We start from the raw sequence: 18,799 nt of genomic DNA on the forward strand, positions 1-18,799 counted from the left end.
AATATGCATACCTTTCCATTTGAGAACGAATAGCAACGAATACCCATCTCTTTTGGGGTCCTCAAGAAATAATATGTCTCATGATCCTCTACCATGATATCTTCATTTGGTAGACTGTCATCTTGGGTAACTTCGAATAACCATAGTGCCTCCTTAATTGGTATACGTAACTGACTTCCTTTGGGTTTATTATTTTTTATAGTGTGTGTGTGTGTGTCTGTCTGTCTGTCTGTCTTTGAGTGTACACCATGTGTATGTGGGTGTCTGCAGAGACCAGAAAGTGTGTCAAGTTCTCTGTAACTGGAGCCATGGGTGTTTTGTCATTACTGGAAAGCTCAGAGTCATTATTATTGTGTTATAACACTGTACTCCCCTTTGCACATACACATTAAAATATGATTCCAGAAATTCTTTAGTCCCCTCAATGTCCTTTCCCTAGGAGCCAATTATATCTGTAAAACATAGGCTCTTTTTAGATATTTATAACATTAGTGATCAGATATTAAAATTAGCAGGTGTCACTAATTTCAATATTTCAATACCATTGTCTCCAAAGAGCTGTTTTGTTAGGTGCTAGAGTGATGGCTCAGAAATAAGACCGTATATTTCTCTTCCTACTGGCCAGAGTTTGGTAATTCCCACCCAAGTCAGCTTACATTCACACATAATTACAGCTGCAGGGAAATCTGACAGTTCTGGCCTCTGTGGGTATCTACAGATAGGAAACATCCACATATAGACACACTCATAAACACCTAATGAAAATAGTAAACCTAAACATTTTAATGATGTATCTTACTTTTAGGTATGCATATGCCTGTGTCTATGTGGCTCTGTGACTAGGAATGCAGATACAACCGAGACCAAAAGAAGGCTACAGGTCCTCCTGGCCCTGAATTTCAGCTGTTCAGAGCCAATAATATTGTTGCTAAGAACCTAACCATGGATTTCTGTAAAAGAATTATATACCCTCAACTGCCAAATAACTTTATTTTCCCTCAGTAACTTCATAAATATTGTACAGTATTCAAAATAACAATGGCTGAACAATTATTGCCTATTTTTAGATGATATAAAAATTAGCACTAGCTGGATTAATCTGAACAAAGATTGTATTTAGGTTAAATGCTAGGGTGTCATCTTCTAAAAGTATGCAAGTATAGCTCTTATCCCACAGGCCCCTCCAATGTTTCATTATGGTCCTCTCATAGAACTGTGAGGTCTGGCTGAGCTTTACTGCTATGCTGGCAGCCTTAAGGCTACAGGGAAAGAAGTCTCATGGCTTCTGGTATCAGCTCAAAAAATGCAAAGTAGTTGGTTCCTGTGGTCACGGAGTTCTCATGATCAGAACTCAGCCACAGAAAGGCCCACGTGGAGAGGAAGCACAAGCCAATCTCAATTTGCCATTCTTATAAGGGACCTTAGAAGTGGGTTTTTCTGCCACAGGAGAACTGTGCCCAGCTGATGCTGGAGTGACAACAGAGTAGCTATTTCTCCTATGCTCTGTACAAATTAAAGTCAAGAAACAAATAAGTGATTGTTACTTGCAATCATGAAGATGTGGGGGAGTTTTTTATGGAAGGTAAGCATCAGATCACGATTCTGTTAGCATCAGTGAAGAACACTGAGACAGGAGAACGTTAATTGATGACTGCCTTTTACGATTAATACCTAAGAATTAAAATACCTCAAGACTCAGATATTCTGGTCTCTAGAGTTACACAGTTTTTAATGACTTCCTTCCTTCTCATGATCTCTATACTGTTTAACTCTCCTCTGTGTGTTTTTAAGTCTTTGCATTCTTGTTCTAGTTTTTTGCAAGAATCATGAAAATGGTTCTTGGATTTCTAGACTCTTCCTTTTGAAAGCTGGGTAAATTAGGAGTGAATGAAAAGATGAGGCTCTCGCTGAGCAGTGGTCATTAGCAAAGACCAGCTCTGACTCCTTAGTCTGTGGAAACTTTGCTGGGTTGTCGTTGACATCAGTCAGAGTGATCGTCACTTTGGTTGTCCCTGAGAGTCCAACCATGTGTCCATCCATGTCCTTGGCCTGGATCACCACGTGGTACTCCTCCTTGGTTTCTCTGTCCATATTGGGAAGGGCAGTCCTGATGAAACCTATCAAACGAAAATTTAAAAAAATCACAAATATTCATTTATGACAAGATTTAAAAAAAAAAGTTACATCCTGGGAAGCGGAAGCTTAAGATACATAAAATATAGCCTGCTCAAAGAAAAGTCATTTTAACATGGCAAACATAACAGAAAGTGTCCAAGATAACACCTATGTATCATCAAGCAAATAATAAAAATTACTTACAACATATTAATTAGTTTTTTTTTCACTCTGCATGCAAGTAACAATGTCTTCCCTATCAGACACAAGAATCCTGAAGACTGGAATGACAAGAGCCTATTGTGTGATAAGTCATATCTGAATCTATACTTGGGGACTTCTGGCAAAAGGCTTCAGAAATCAAGTCCTATATAAAACTAGTAGAAACATCACTATGCGGTTAGAGAGATGGCTCAGCAGTTAGGAACACGGACTGCTCTGCCAGAGGTCCTGAGTTCAATTCCCAGCAACCACATGGTGGCTCACAATCATCTGTAGTGGGATCCGATGCACTCGTCTAGTGTGTGTCTGAAGATAGCTGCAGTGTACTCATATAAATAAAAACATTATAAATCTTTTTTTTAAAACAAGAAAAGAAACATCTCTTCATCTCATATTAGGTTTACAGAGGAGGCATAAACTTTTTTGAACACATTAAATAGCTACTATTAATTTTTTGAGTGAGTGAACAGAGGAGTTAAAAAGATGAACAAAACTTGTGCAAAGACTGAGTGGACAATCACATGTAACTGAAAAACAGTTACTGAAATAAATTTAGGATTGAATTATTCATGACCTCTGTATATTGAAACATGATGTTCGTAAAAATATGCTTACTTACATCTCACGGGATCGTATGGAAGCTTTTACACTCACTGACTAAAGTAACATTTGTAGTGTAAATACAAAGAGCAAGGAAGAAGTGCTGGGCTATGTTACACCTCACTGAGACCAGTGTTGAGATGTTTCTTTGCAACACCCTAGGATTTATGAGACATCATTTTCCTTATTGGTTAGTTTCATGGGTTCCAATTGGTAGTCACCAGCCTTGGTTCCCTGAGAGAAAGAAGACTAGAGTTTTTACTATTTTAAGTAGTCTAGATGAAATCCCACATTTATCCTTAGTTTACCCAAAGACTAAAAGCAAAGATCTCCAGGAAACCATAGATAATAACTCCACAAGTTGTTGTTTGAAGCAAGGAAATGAAAAATGAATTAACATATAAGTAGGTGAGAGTTAAGAAAGCAAATAAAAAATATTAAATTAGGAATTCATGTAAAAGTTGCAAATTGTATGAAAACCTTTCAAAAGTACAGAATGTATTATGTGGACAGGAAAAGTGTAATACTGCGGAAGTGCAATGTTATAGGACTGTAGTGTTCACTCTTGTTGACAATCAAATGAGTATAAATGAAGTGAAACACTGTTTTAGTTTCTGACTCACTGACTTACTGGTCTGCTCTTTATTTTACAGCATCCTTTGGGAACCTATGTTCACAGCAGGAGATTGGGAATGTGCTGGATCTTCTAGGAGGGTGAACATTTACAGTTACTCCTGACACTTCTTAGTTTATCCAGTGGTCTTCCAAGGATGTTTTAAAAGCTAACACTACTTTGTAACAACCTTCGACCCTTTTAATACAGATCCACAATTCAAGGCATTTCCAATACATAAATTTAATTTTAAATATTTGTAATTATCATCTGATACTCCAATAAATGTGTATTATTCCATTCATCCATATATACAGAACATACATAGGCCATCTCGTACTAACTGCCAAGTGGCCCTTTAGTTCCATTTTAATTTATGGAATTTTAGAGCCAAAGCAGTTAAATGACGAGGCATAGACTCCTTGTTTAAAATAAGTCATGACTTACAAAGATGATGTAATCGACCATACCTGTTTGGTCCTCCACCTAGAAGTAGGGTTGTCCTTCAAGGATGCTATACACTAACTTGGCACTTTTTCCATAGGTGGGATCATCTGCATCAGAGGCTGTCACTTGGAATAACTGATGTTCCTAAATAAAGGGGGGTCAGGGGGCGCAATTAGCAACATCCAATAAACTTTTCAAATTTCATTGTTGTTTACAGAATTTCATTTAAAATGAAGACCTGTAATGAAGCTCACAATGACTCTACATGATCTCATTGTCCTATAGTTCAAGTGCAGACCACTCCTCTCCCTGCCATTCTTCCCTCTGTAGTTTCCTTCTTCTGTTTCTTTTTTATCAGCAAGGTCAAACTAAGGTTTAAAACGAAACTTTCTACTTTCACAGTTCTTCCTGGTTGGTTTGCTATTTAACATAATATCAACATTCTTGTCAAATACTCAGAACCATGTGAATTCAATGTTTACTATATCACATAATCAAATAAAAATCTCTCCGGAGAGTGCAATAAATGATAATTAATGAAGAATTGCTTTTCATGAAAGGATAGAGGGCACTTTCCCATCTGTGACAATGAACATATCATTTCATTGTTGCTTTGCATGCAAGAAAATTACTTCTGATACTAAATTTTAATTGATTTGTGGCTATAAATATTCTATAGAATGCTGTTCCCCAATGTCATGAAAATTACATGTTTCTCTCTCTGTAGTGTCTGGTATCCACGTCACAGACCGGTCAGTGAGGGATCAATGGGATCTAAGATATTCCTATGTCAGAAGACATGAAAATCAGGGGATAAAAGAATGGGATGACCTTTTTTTTCTTTATAAGCTCTATTGTCACCATAAGCATCTGAGACATGCCATGTTGAGCTTCAACACAGAGAGGGAAGGAGGGAAGAGGCAATTATCCAGGATGTCTCTGTCAGGCACTGTCTGAGGGAAGATTTGGGATGAGAAATATGACATCTTAAAATCCCTTTTTCATGTTGTTTATTGTCACAGCTGGGAATCTATCTTGCAGGGACATCTAGCAAGAATCAAGCCCAAGTTTCCCCTTTGACATTTCAGCAGAATGGTGGGAGGGAGGTCCTCCTGGCAGGGTACACAACCTGTTTACACAACTTACAGGTAGCTATCCTTTACTTCCGAGGAGTTTCGGTGACTTCTATGAGAAACGCAAGACAATGTTCTTTTTCAAAATCAATTTTCTATACCCACTGTCTTTTGTGAATGCCTTCCTACAAAGTAGGGATTATTCTAGAAAGTGGGTATTATACCAGAGAAAGACTTCATGGAATGCTAAGAAAGTTATAAATCTTTATAATTTAATGGAATTCTATTTTTTTAAAGAATTTTTAAAAATTCTAAAACTGAAAAATTCTAATATTGAAGGAGTTATCAAATATTTGACCTATATACCCAGAACTCATTAGTAACTATTATCTTGATTTCATAGTTGACGAAATGATAAATTAGGAAGGGATACAAAGGAGCCCTGGTTCACACAGCTTTCTGATGATAAAGACAATAAATTCATATGATAGAGTAGAAAGTCTGAGCACTGCTATAGGCTCCAAAGTGTCCTGTAAGGAGCAAAAGTCCACCTGGGTTATCAGTTTGGATGAGTAGTACATCTGCTTCTTCCATCCTTTCTTCTCATTAGAATTCACATCTGAGGATAGAGCAGTCCAGGGACCAGACTAGAAAAGTTAAAGGAAGGAAGGAGACAATGACTCAGCCTGGCTTTTTCTCAGGAAAAAAAAAAGATCTTATGGGATGGATCCCCGGATGGAGCAGTCTCTGAATGGTCCTTCCTTTAGTCTCAGTTCTAGACTTTGTCTCTGTAACTCCTTCCATGGGTATTTTGTTCCCCTTTCTAAGAAGGAACGAAGTATCCACAGTTTGGTCTTCCTTCTTCTTGAGTTTCATGAGTTCTGCAAATTGTATCTTGGGTGTTCTAAACTATTGCAACAAGATTTTGCTGACAGGACCCTGATATAGCAGTCTCCTGTGAGGCTATGCCAGTGCCTGATAAATACAGAAGTGGATGCTCACAGTCATCTATTGGATGGAACACAGGGTCCCCAATGAAGGAGCTAGAGAAAGTACCCAAGAAGCTGAAGGGGTCTGCAGCCCTATAGGAGAAACAACAATATGAACTAACCAGTACCCCCCAGAGCTCGTGTCTCTAGCTGCATATGTATCAGAAGATGGCCTAGTCGGCCATCAGTAGGAGGAGAGGTCCTTGATCTTGCAAATATTCTAGGCCCCAGTATAGGGGAATGCCAGGACCAGGAAGTGGGAGTAGGAGAACTGGGGAGCAGGGAGAGTTGTAGTCACATATGCATATGTGTGTGTGTGTATACATATATATATATGCATATAGATAAATAAATAGAGATAGAGATGATAGAGAAGGAGGAGGGTATAGGGGACTTTTGGAGAGGAAACTAGAAGAAAACATCTAATAAAAATAAATCTAAAAAAAAGAGAAGAAGATCTTAGTAGTCATCTTAGGGCAATGGCAGTTCTGTCACAGGAGGCTCCACACACAGACTGGAAGTCTCTCAGAGCCCTAAAGTCACAGCTGACTGTCTTGAGTAAGCTAATCTTTATAATCAGTGCTTGGTTTTTCTCTCACTGGTAAAATGAACAATCTATCCCTTATGGCTTTTAGATTCACTTGGGGCCAATGGCTCAGATTCACTCAAAAGACCACATTCTAGAAATTCAAGCAGAAATGATACCAAGAGGCAGATGTTAGAGTTCCATCTTCAAGCAAAGCAGTATGTCTTCAAGCATATCAGCTTTGACATAAAAATCAGTTGATGGCAGCCTTATATGCATTTTGGGTGACTTTAGTTACACAAGTCACCCTGGACTAATTAGTTCATCTGTTTCTGCTTCAGTTTCTCATTTATCCAAGACCAACTGGAATGACTGCTTTGCAAAGTTTAATCATGGGGAAGTTAAACACACTGGGGTGTGTTTGCAATCAATTACTGTGAAGCCCCAAGCAGCAAACATTATCATTGCTGTTACTTATTCAACATCAATGCCGTAGTGATTGGATGAATAAAATCATTACTCTTTGAAGACTGGAAATTGTTATTGCTCTTCTACAGAGGAAGAGCAAATATTAAATGGTGTCACTTCACGCAGCTGAACAGAAGTCAGGATTTGCTAAACTGAATCTCGTTCCTCCCCTTCCAGACTTCCTAGTTAATAGTTGACTTTACAACCTCCAGTCCAATATAAACATTTGAAAATCTGAGTCTCTATATCTGTTTCATGCACTTTTCCTTGCAGGCCCTTCCTTTCTGTTTGTTTCTTGTGTTCAATGTGTTAGGGTTTTCTTTTTTTAAATCTTATATATTCTTTCTTATTATCTTTTAGAAGTCTGATTGTTTACTACGGAGACAGAAAAAGAAAGGATGCATCTGGATGGCAGGGTATGTGTGGAGTAACTGGGAGGGGTGGAAAGAGCAGAAGCCATAATCATGATATTTTGTGCGAGGAAGAAAAACTATTTTAATTTTTAATAATCTAACAAAGCATTTTTTCCTTGTTAATGTGCAATAATGATTCAACACAAGCTCTGCTTCCTGGGTTGAAGGGCAGGCACCAGCCTGTCAACCTGCAGACATACCAGAAAGAAATAGAATAGGTGACCATTACTTACCTACCCACATTAGACCTCTCAGGCACATTGGCATGATAGATTTCATGCAGAAACTTTGGAGGGTTGTCATTAATGTCCTGGACCTTAACAATGAATTCTGAAGGTGGCTCCAGTGGTCTGTTGGTGTCCCTGACCACCGCCTGAGCCATCAGTGTGTACTGGGCTCTCTCCTCTCGGTCCAATGTCTTGGTGGCATGAATGTTCCCTGATTTGTCATCAATCACAAAAATGGTTTCCGCTCCTTCACCTGAGAGAATGTATTTAATGTTCCCATCAGCGAAGTCAATGTCAGAATGAAGCTAGAAAACAAAAAAGAAGAGAAAAGAAAGAAAGAATGCAGGATTTGTAATTTCATGAGGAACACAATAAAAGCACATAGACTGATAGTTACACTATGTACACATGTGTGCACATACATACAGTCACATATATATCATGAGAGGAAGTGATTTCCATCATCATTTTCTGAACAGAGAAATGGAGTCTTAGATAACTGCTATGACCGAGGTAATGATGAGGTTGATGGATTTGAAAATGTTTAATTCTCAGGTTCATGTTCTTCCCCTCTTATTCTCTCTCTTTATTGTATATATGCATACATACAAAATATAGAGATGCACATATGCTTCAGTAGTTATTTGGAAAGAAATGCACGTATATATTTCAAAAAGATGTAAGCATGATTTTATGCAGCACATTTCTGTCAGTGATTATTCCCTTTCATCACTTCTTCAGCTATGAGTCACCGTTTTGCCAGTTTCTTAGGACTCATTTATGAGATAATAATTCAAGCCTATACATATACAAACTTATCTCCACAGATTCTTAAAAGCTCTTTGCTTAATTTTACATAATCAGGGCTATAAATTGTATATTATAAATTATAGATTCCTCTAAGTGTGACTTCTGCAGCTCCATCAACATCTAGGCTTCCTTATCCACCATGTGATATTAATGTAATTTTTGTAGAGATCCTCTTCAAAGGACACTTATATTTGTTACTACAAATACAAGTCTAGGCGTATGTTATTACAAATCCTTCAACTAATCAGATTTTTCTAGATCCACTGTCTACTGTCCAGAGTCTGGAGCTATTATCTTCTTGGGAGAAGAATCTCCTATGACCCTATGATCATAGTGGACAGTGGAGCAAAGTGATAGACATGTTGTCCCCAGACCCTTGAAAGAACTTCCAATATCCTTGGAATTTCATGTTTTCCAGAAAGCGTTTAGACAAGACAATTTTTCCCTAAATCTGTATTGATGGAATCAAGAGTCTACTATGGTCTTTTAGCTGCCAATTCGAACAGCAGCTCTGCCCGAATTCTGCTCTGTGTTTCAGAGCCCACACCCATCAAAGACTTCATTGATTTTCCTGCAGCAATAAAGCCTGTGCACTCACTTTCTGTCCTCATGATTTCTGAGGTCCTTAACCTCCTTTATATTAATGTTCTTTTAGTTGTTATATGAAATTGTTACATGGTTTGAACTACTTTATATATTTACAATAAAGATTGTAACTAATTTTTATTTAATATTAATACTTTAATAATTCATAAATATCATTTTATTACTCTCAGTAAATTTTCTATCATTATTATAAAACCAAGCCCTACACAGTTTGCTCGTGGTTCACAAAGAAAAACTGAATAGACTGCTTTTTAAAATGGTTCTATCATTTAAATTTCCTAAATATGTTTAGTTATTTGTAGAGTTTTGGTGAAACACCAAAAAGTTCAGCCCTGACATGGATACATAGGCATAATCTACAACCATTTTGGTTGTGTATCCCAGGGCTTCTTGGGCAGGGACAGTAGGAAAACTTTTGTTTCTGAAAGGTAAGAAAATATAATTCACCATTTTAATGCACTATTACTGATGTAATTCTTAAGAGTTTGGCCATTCGTGGAGGGAAATATGAAGTTACTTGAAGGATTTCAGTGAACTAATAGAATATCCACAATGTTCACGCTGTTTCCTTAATGGCCTGTGTTCCCCTCTCCTATCCAGCCTACGATTATGGTGTTTGTTCTTTCCCTGTGCTTCATGGTATCAAATGTTAGAGGTTAAGTCCCAGGGGCTGGCGAGATGGCTTAGCTGCTAAGAGCACTGACTGCTCTTCTGAACATCCTGAGTTAAATTCCCAGCAACCACCTGGTGGTTTACTGCCACCTGTAATGAGATCTGACGCCCTCTTCTGGAGTGTCTGAAGACAGCTACAGTGTAGTTATTATACAAATTAATTCAAGAATATTTTATTCTGTGCTCAGATCTCATCATTCAGCACAGAGCTGTTCCCTCTTTCAAATCAAATCACAGGAATTATGCCTTGTCTGTGAAAATCAGAGAAGGGAGAGAGGAAGTATTATAAGAATTGTTGAAACATAATTCTCTATCTCAGAGTTCTGCATTTGGTGCAAGACTTAAGTTTGGATTCACTTTTTCTTGGGTACAGAATATACAGCGGGCAGTACACAAAATATCATAATATATTTTGCTCCATTCTCAAATGCCAGACACAAATACTATAGTGTGTCATAGCAAAGAAACAGAAATGAAGATAATTTTAAACTTGAATAGAATTTTACAGGGGCTCAAAGATAGGTGTCACTTTTTGCCTCCACACACAGTTTTGGAAATAGGAATGACATTTAATAACCAGAGAGTTATGCAAAGCTTATCAAGCATCTGATTAAATCCCTTATAGATTTCATAAACTTAAGTAGTAGTAGTAGCTGTAGTAGCAGTAGTAGCAGCTATGGTAATAGTAGTTCCATCTCTTCCTAGTCATCTGGTTTTTATAATACTGGCCAGCAGTATAGAGCATGCTATGCAGCATTTCATAGCATTTTCAACATAATTTAATATGATACTCGTGGGTCCCATTGGCATAGGACTCCAAAGACCTCCTGTCTCACAATAACCCAATCATATTTGAGCAATAAGGTAGTTATATCCAATGAGTGCAAAGGATATCTTCTATTATTCATGCTCCACTCGATTCGTGAGACAGCTTTTCTCACTCTTAATAATTCTAAATTTTAGTCATTGATATGAATAAAATACATCAACATGGGTCCGAAACAACATTGTGAGCAATGTCAGCACCAACTGTGAATGAATGTTCCATATGAATATGTGGGAAAAATTAGATTCCACTTCTGACTTTTCTTGTTCCTGAACAAAACTACCTGAGGGAAGACAGGCACAAAGTGGCAATGACAAGATGCTTAGCTTACTGTGACATCATTTATAATTTGAAAAGCATACAGTCAAACCTCCCTCTGTGCCCAAACAGTAAATATATAAAAAGTGTTCTTTATCCTTATTTTCTCCTTCATTCATTCAGGGTCAAGTCTGGATGGGCCTTGGGGATACATAGGACACAGTGTGTTTTTGAGGCTTAGATAATTATAGGACTTGGTATAAGTCGTAAAGGAATGAGTGGAACTAACAACACTACAAACAAAGCACAGAGCATCCAACAACCAGAATCAGCTTGGCAGATAAACTTGTAACACTGTGGTTATTCTTGTGGCCTCTTGCAAGCAAACAATCTTGTCCATAGTCTCCAATGCCTTACCTACTCCTTCTCTGAGGTATGGCTGATGAAACCTCGCCTGCTGTTCTGACAAGTAAAGCATAAACTAACCATTGATCATTGCAGCCAGGGGTCCCTATATTCAAATGATTGGCCATGGGAACCAGATTTTCCAAGAACTTCAATGAAAAACAACAGAAAATATTTGTAACTAGTGAAAGGCCTTGCAAAGTCAGGTTAGGAGGCACCTAAAGCATAGAGTAGCTACAAAGTAATAGCCAATTGTTCAGATTTCAATAAGATCAAGGCCACAACCAAGCTAGTTAGAAGCAAAAGAGAAACTAGCATCTCTCTCCCCAAACCATGCAAATGGCAGAACATGTGATCTCATTTCTCTGAAGACCTAGGTGACTGACTATGCTTCCATTGCTGTCACCATGGGCCCTAAGCTGTTTGTCAGCACCCTACCTATAAGATGACAGTGTACCTCCTGTGCATGAGCTAGCCTGGGAACTTTCTTTCATCACCCAAACAGCAAATGTAGAAATTTATGGTAATCTTAAAGAAATAAATTGGCAGTTCTTTTTTTGGCCAACTGTGAAATATTGCCACTGTGACGATCATTAGTGCAATTGTATAAAATGCCATTTTTTTTTTCATCTCTGAATTTCCAAAGGCCATTGGGCCAAAGATCTCTAGACCATAAGGCAAGATGAGTATGCTATAGTATAAGTTCTGTTAGTACATAACTGTGCAACTTAGACAAAGTATTCTTCCTTAGGATCCAAATTCTCCTCTAAAATAAAAGGACAGAAATATATCATTAAATGCCTCTCTGTATACAAGAGTCTGTCTGTGGGTCAGTGCTGGGGCAGCCATTCCTGGATTGTAGTTTTCAACCCTTGGTAATGGTCTAAGGTCAGCTAGTAGGCCTGCTCATATAGAACTTCATTAGGACTCACTAACATAGAATTCATTGAAATCTGGAGAACGGTAAATATTCAGAAAGACACGTTTTAAAGTTATAAAAAGTCCATTGATTTTAACCACATATTTTATCACAGAAATATCCCCATCAGATAATTACAGCATTTACCCAGTATATAAACTATCTTATTTTACCTCTACTTTGTTTTAATGTTCTGTTTTAGGCTCAGTGTATATTTCATACTTAAGTCACAGTCGAGAGCAGCCATACTTTTACAAGCTAAGTAGACACCAGTAGACAAGGAAGAATAATCAGAAGACCATAAACCTTTTGATAGAGGAGGGTGTGCCATCAAAGACTTTCTGGTGATAACAATCCTCTGAGCGAGAGAACTAGTGAAATAAGACTGCTGTTGTTAGTTAGTTAGAGAACTTTTTATTTGGGAAAACATTCAGATGGCCTTCTGAACTCAGCAGACCCAAAAGGAGACACTGGGAGAGTAGATGGAGGGAAAGATGCTCATGTTCTTAGCCTCAGTAGGAGGGCTGGATTGGGAACAAGATCTATGTTTTAAAAACTTTGAATGTGTGAAATCACAGAAAGTCCCAAAATTCTTCCCTTGGTAGAATGCAGGAAGGAAACCATGATGAAATGAAACCATGTCTGTTTCAGGTTGGGAGATTTTGTTACACTGTGAATTTTCAGAAATCCAGAATTAGATGACAAAGTAAAGATGCTCAACTATTAAGGGTTTTTTTTTTTTTTTGTCTTGTCTTGTTTTGTTTTTTGTTTGTTTTCATTTCATTAGAAAAGGGGAAACAGAAATATAGGAGCTGATGGCTAACATTTAAAACTAGATCAAGTGAACCTCAAACCCCCTACTCTATGGAGAGAGAAAGAAAATATCAGGAAGTGAAAGATAATTTTCATAGGATTGTTGTCTCCTGCATTAAATATAGTTTGCCAGTCATATCTATGGAAACAAAAGCCTCAGATTCATGAAGGGAAATATATCTTAAGCAACCTAAGAGTGCTCTTTAAAGAGTCAGAGGTGGAAGAAATAAGAGATACTGCTCTGTATATTCTCCCTAGTACCTGAGGGTTCTCCCAGAGCTAGTCAGTCTGTTTTCTGATAGTTAAATAGTGAGAGAAAGTCTTGTCTGAAGGTGGGCTTCATCCCTAAAAAACGGCTTGATGAAGTCTTGCAAACTGATCACTACAACCAGGGAAGAAAGTGCCTGAAATCACCAGAACCCAGTACCAGATCTTCTGTCAGAGAATTATAATCCATGGTGTTAGCCACCCAGATCCACAAGCATCACTTTAGCTCCACCAGAGGAATGAGGAATGCAGAGTCAAGCTGCTTCCAATTACCAGAAGCCTGGTTTTCTCCAGAGTGTGGGTGGGCTATTTCAGAGGTCTTTTTCTTAATGTTCTGTCTGGACCACCCCATATGGCTCAGGGCAGTCTAAATAAACCATGGAACATATTTAAATGCCTCTTTTATATGCCTGTGTATATTATCAAGGATGTCTTACCAATTTATCTTTAGAAAGCTTCAAAATTATCTCACTGTTGTTTCAATAAATCCAACCTTTAAAACACTCTTTTTTCTTCAGTAAATTAATGCCATTTATCAGAAAGAATGGGATATTTTTGAAGTCATGATGAAAGAAAAGCAATTGGATATGGCAAACTCACCTAGGTCTCCTAGTACTTGCTAAAGCATCAGCCTACCACCCTAGACAGATGGAACTTTCCAAGGTAATGTCAAGTGTCCTTTTTAGGTCACAGAGAGAGGGCTCATTTAATTACAGTTTCTATAATCCTAGGTTAATCCTACTGAGAATTACTGATGTGATTTTGACTTATGTAGAAGAATAATCTATTGTTCCACACACGTTTCTGGCACAACAAATTAAAAATCATGTACCTTGTTTTAAATTTATTAGTGCCTTAATAAAGAAAGGTTTCCCCTTTCATTTTCCTCAGGTAGAAATGACAATGTCCTTTCCTTTGGATCACATTGTTGATTAACAAATTCAAATAGGATATTTCAACAGAAGATAATGTAGAATGCATTAAATTCTCCAAAATTTTAGATGGTGACTAACTTCATTACAGTCCTTGCTATTGTGTACAAAGGATCATGAGAACAAATTGATTTTACCTTCATGAAATTGAATACCTAGACTATCGACTCTTACCCACAGAGATGAAGGAGGCACCTCCTAAAAGGTAACCAACTGTATAGGAGGAAATGAGCTGTCATGGGACAATCAGTCTGAAGGTATTCCTCACGTAGTATAACCAGCTTCTGGGAAGTCAAGTGCCATCTTAGGAGTTGTACTAAACTGACATTTAGAGAACCTGCATTCAAGTCCTGGCACTGTTAGTCAAGTTACCACACAGGTGAGAGCCTCAGTTCGGATGATCTCCTGGGATAGAAGCTTTTCTCTCATGTATTTCCGCTCGGCACAGAGGCTTCACAGCGCCTTTAAGAGCATCTGACCTCTTTTGTTTGTTACGTTTTTGAAAGAGGGACTATTTACTCCTGGAACTATGTAGATCAGGCTGGTCTCGAACTCAGAGATCTTCTGCCTCCAGAGTGCTGAAAGAGTTACAGGAATAAAGATCCCTAATGTTTGGAAAGCTATTTAAATATTACAGTCAGTAGACATGGTTACATCAGAAAGCTCACACAGTGAGCACATGCGGTGTCACTTTGAGGGACCAATTCCTCATCCATAAGATAGGGTTAGTCTTTACCTGTTTAATTAGTAGTTAGTGAGTTCTTCAGCAAGTTAGTTATCCTCCAAGTCTCAGCTGCACTGTGAGACATGTAAATGAGACATGTTGTAATGCTGAACAGTGCCTGGCTTGTTGTAGGTACTCAAGAAATATTAGTCGGGCTGGTGAGATGGCTCAGTGGGTAAGAGCACCCGACTGCTCTTCCGAAGGTCCGAAGTTCAAATCCCAGCAACCACATGGTGGCTCACAACCACCCGTAATGAGATCTGATGCCCTCTTCTGGTGCGTTTGAGGACAGCTACAGTGTACTTACATTAAATAAATAAATAAATAAATATTAAAAAAAAAAAAAAAAAAGAAATATTAGTCATCATCATCTACCTAAGATGTAGGTTGGCCAAGGACACTTATGCAATCAGTTCTTTCTAACATTACTTACTGGGTTTCTGAGCACTAAGAGATGAGCGTTGTTCTAGGGATCAGAAGTGTGCAACATTTCATGCCTGGTGGAGCTTTGTCTTCTAAATTAATTCCTCGGTGACTATTTACTACACGCCAGTGAACAGGACAGTAAGTCCTAAGAAATTCCCATTTTACACTTAACTACGAAATGTGCAGAGATCTCAAATGTGCACCACAATCCCACAGGTAGTTTCTCCCTGCAATTAGGCACGAGTGGGGCGTGGGCTGATGCCCTGCAGGGTTTCCCCCACCAGCACAGCATCCTTGCAGGAGCGGAATTGAATGTCAACCGCGACCTCGGTGGGGCTTCATCTGGAAGTGGGGCACTTGGATTGCACGCGGCCACCCGCAGGCACTCGCCGCGGCAGCCACGCCCCAGGCGACAACTCCACTCCACGCGGACTGCGGCAGCGCCCACAGGCTCGCCAAAACTGCGAGCCCGCCGGAAAACGGAGGCCCTGAAAAACAGGCTGGGGCCCGCCCGCGTCCATGAACTTCCAAGCCAGGCCTGCGACGCGTGGCAAGCGACTCAGACACCAAGAGGCGGGGGCCAGGCAGGGCCGAGCCCCGCAGGGCTGACTGTGCGCTTCGGCCGCGTAGGGATCGCAGAGGCGACACCGCACTCCGCATTCCCCAGCCCGCCCGAAGCGGCCCGTCTCGCGGTGCTACCTGAAGGTCCCAGCCAGCCGACTCCAGGACGAAACGAGCCCTGTCCTCCTCATTGCCCTTCACCGCCACGAACTCCCTCAACGGGTCCTGCCGCTCCGCCGCCATCTTCGCCCCGTGCCCTTCACAAACCGCTCCGGAGGACACTGCAACAGCCCCAACCCCAGGTCTGCGTTCTGCCCGCCTTTCTACCGCGTCCAGCGGCTGGGCGCCTGCCCATAGGCTCCGCCCAATGCGGTGCTACAGGAAAAGCCCTCCGTGCGGGAAACCCAGCCGCCTCGCGCCCTCTGGGGGCCCCTATGTTCACCTCACCTTAATGGCTGAAGAAGAAGGTTGATGGAAATGAGTAGGGAGGGGCTGGATTTCCCACTGGATGAAAACCTCCCGAAATCAGATCCTGCAAATTACTCATGGTCTCATCCCTTTATTTCGTTAATTATTTATTTGCACATTAATTTCCTTCTTGAAGCATTACGCTCTCTATGGCTTGATGCTCTTCCAAGGGCTGTTGAAATAACAGAGATAAAACAAAGTATCTTGTCTTCTTGTTGCTTATGTCCTTTGACCCTAACAGTTCTAAGGGATGCTCACATCCCCATGGTTTCCTATCTTACACTAGTACAAGTCTCAGCCTGTCACTTTCCACAGCATCTAGCAATCACCATTGCATTGCCACTGGCAGGCTGGCCCAGGAAAAGGAGACTCAGAGCAGAGGTAAGGTGAACATGTGTCACCTACAGAGAACGTTTAGAGCTCTCTCTCCAACAATGCTGCCCCAACAAGTGAAAGTGGGGACAAGTGAAGCTGGGAGCCTCTTAAGTCCATCTATTTATCCCTCAGTTTCAAGGTTAAACTGTTATCATCCTACAATCTGCTAAATTGGTGACCAGCAATTAATTATTCAACCAGAACTTATTGAGTGTTCAGTGAGGTTCCCATCAGCTGATTACATGCTTTGTTTTTCTCCTCTTCTTCCTATACCTGACTCAGAGCCACATCCACTGTGCATGAAACCACTACTAGTGAATGAGTGAATGAATGAATGAGTGAATGGATTAAATAACGCATGGATCAGACAATGAGGATCTCACTGGGAGTGGTCTATGCAAGAGCCCCCTTTCAGTCTTTTTGTTCCACAGAGTCATACTATGAGAGTGAAAAACAGGAAGTAGCTCTGCCAGGGGCATCTCCAACTTCTGAGCCAGCCTCAGGCATGGCTGCAAACGTGACAGCACTGGGTTGATGTGCTATAACTGCAGCTCAGTCCTACTGTAATCAACTGAAAAGGCCCACAGTGGCCATTCGGGACCTAACACATTACAGAGAAGCAGTAAGGAGAACCCTATCTGCTTTAGCTGCTGGTCCCGATTCATAGTCAGCCCTTCTGCCCAGCCTGACAGCTATCAAGAAGACTATAGGAGTAATTGTGGGTGCAGGACATTAGGGCTCCCTTAGCCTGCTGAAGGTGCTGTATTCACATTATTATCTATTTCATCATAAAATAAACCTCTGCTAGGTAGAGATTAGTATTCCCATTTTACAGGTAAAGACAGAAACCAGAGGTTCAGTAGGACCACGCCTAATGAAAAGTACAACCTGGGCCTCGCCATCCCAGCTTCTCAGGTGACTGAGACAGAAAGAGTGACCCTGCAGATCATATTTAAAGTCAGTCTGGGAAACAAAACTAAACCCGTGAGAAAGTGAACCCATGCTAAAAGGCAGAGGATGCAGCCCAGAGCCAGAGGCCTTGCCTGTCATGGGAGAGTCTATAGCTTCAATCCCAATTTTAAACAAATGTCCTAGCCTGGATGTTTGGAGAAAGACTGACCAAGCCTCTATCTTCGCTGTCTCTCTGCATATACACAGCATCACCCACAGCTCCACCTGTGGTCAAGTTCTGGTTCCAATTTAAAGCTGACTTTCTTGCCATTCAGGCATGAGGTGTACCCAGAAACTATAGCTTCCAGTAGGGTTCTCCGAAATATCCAGGGCACTCCACACAACAATACTCATGGCTTTCAGATTAACACACACACACACACACACACACACACACACACACACGCCACCACCACCACTATCACCACCAGAACCACCACCACCACCACCACCAGAACAACAACATTACCTCAGGATAACACACACACATTTCACCACCACCACCACCATCATCATCACCACCACCACCACCTATGGAGTCCATGGCAGTCTACTCCTCGAATAGCCCAGCTTAAGGGCACATTATGCTTTTCAGATTTCCAAACCCACACCATTCCTATTTCAGTAGTCTTATTCCAGGTCAATTTGCAGTTACTGGCTACTTGCTACCTTTCTGGAAGGAGGTTCTGGGCATCACAGACAGACTGGTAGAGTTTGTTTTAAAAGTTTGCATATCTCTCTTCTGTGAAAGTACAGGCAAGGGAGTCACTGAGCAGATTCTGTCAGCTGAGGGCAGGTGACTGCAAATGTTTCCTCTGAAATAGTGTCAGGCCATCTGTTAAAGGTAGAAGGATATGTCCTAAAGAATAATGGGGGGGGGGTGATGGTTGGCAGTGGTGTGTATCTCTAATTTCAACATTTGGAAGGCAGACAAGTGAATCTCTGAGTCTGAGGCCACTCTGATCTACAGAGTGAGTCCAGGATAGTCAGAGATCTACAGAGAAACCTACACACACACACACACATAAGCAGGGTGGGCTCTGTGAAGAACACCAGCTAGGAGCACTATACAAAAGTCACATTCAGGCTTACA

General features: G+C 40.2%; 1 protein-coding gene across 4 annotated transcripts; it reads right to left on the reverse strand.

Annotated features, from left to right (window-relative positions):
- Positions 1-205: 205 nt before the first annotated feature.
- On the reverse strand, positions 206-16,333 carry LOC147002532 (cadherin-11-like). Of its 4 annotated transcripts, none has more exons than XM_085844162.1 (4): positions 16,051-16,333; positions 7,700-7,998; positions 4,021-4,141; positions 206-2,117 (listed from the first exon to the last, which is right to left on the reverse strand). In XM_085844162.1, exons 1-3 carry the CDS (start codon positions 16,153-16,155, stop codon positions 4,120-4,122), a joined length of 426 nt encoding a protein of 141 aa, XP_085700288.1. In that variant the 5' UTR covers positions 16,156-16,333; the 3' UTR covers positions 206-2,117; positions 4,021-4,119. The 4 variants fall into 4 exon arrangements, with proteins under 4 accessions (XP_085700288.1, XP_085700285.1, XP_085700287.1 ...); XM_085844159.1 differs by having other exon boundaries at positions 15,359-16,333; XM_085844161.1 differs by lacking the exons at positions 206-2,117; positions 4,021-4,141 and adding an exon at positions 4,150-5,717.
- Positions 16,334-18,799: the final 2,466 nt, after the last annotated feature.

Source organism: Mus caroli, unplaced genomic scaffold, assembly GCF_978045245.1.
Source record: "Mus caroli unplaced genomic scaffold, Mus_caroli_1 scaffold_10, whole genome shotgun sequence".
Lineage (NCBI taxonomy): Eukaryota > Metazoa > Chordata > Mammalia > Rodentia > Muridae > Mus > Mus caroli.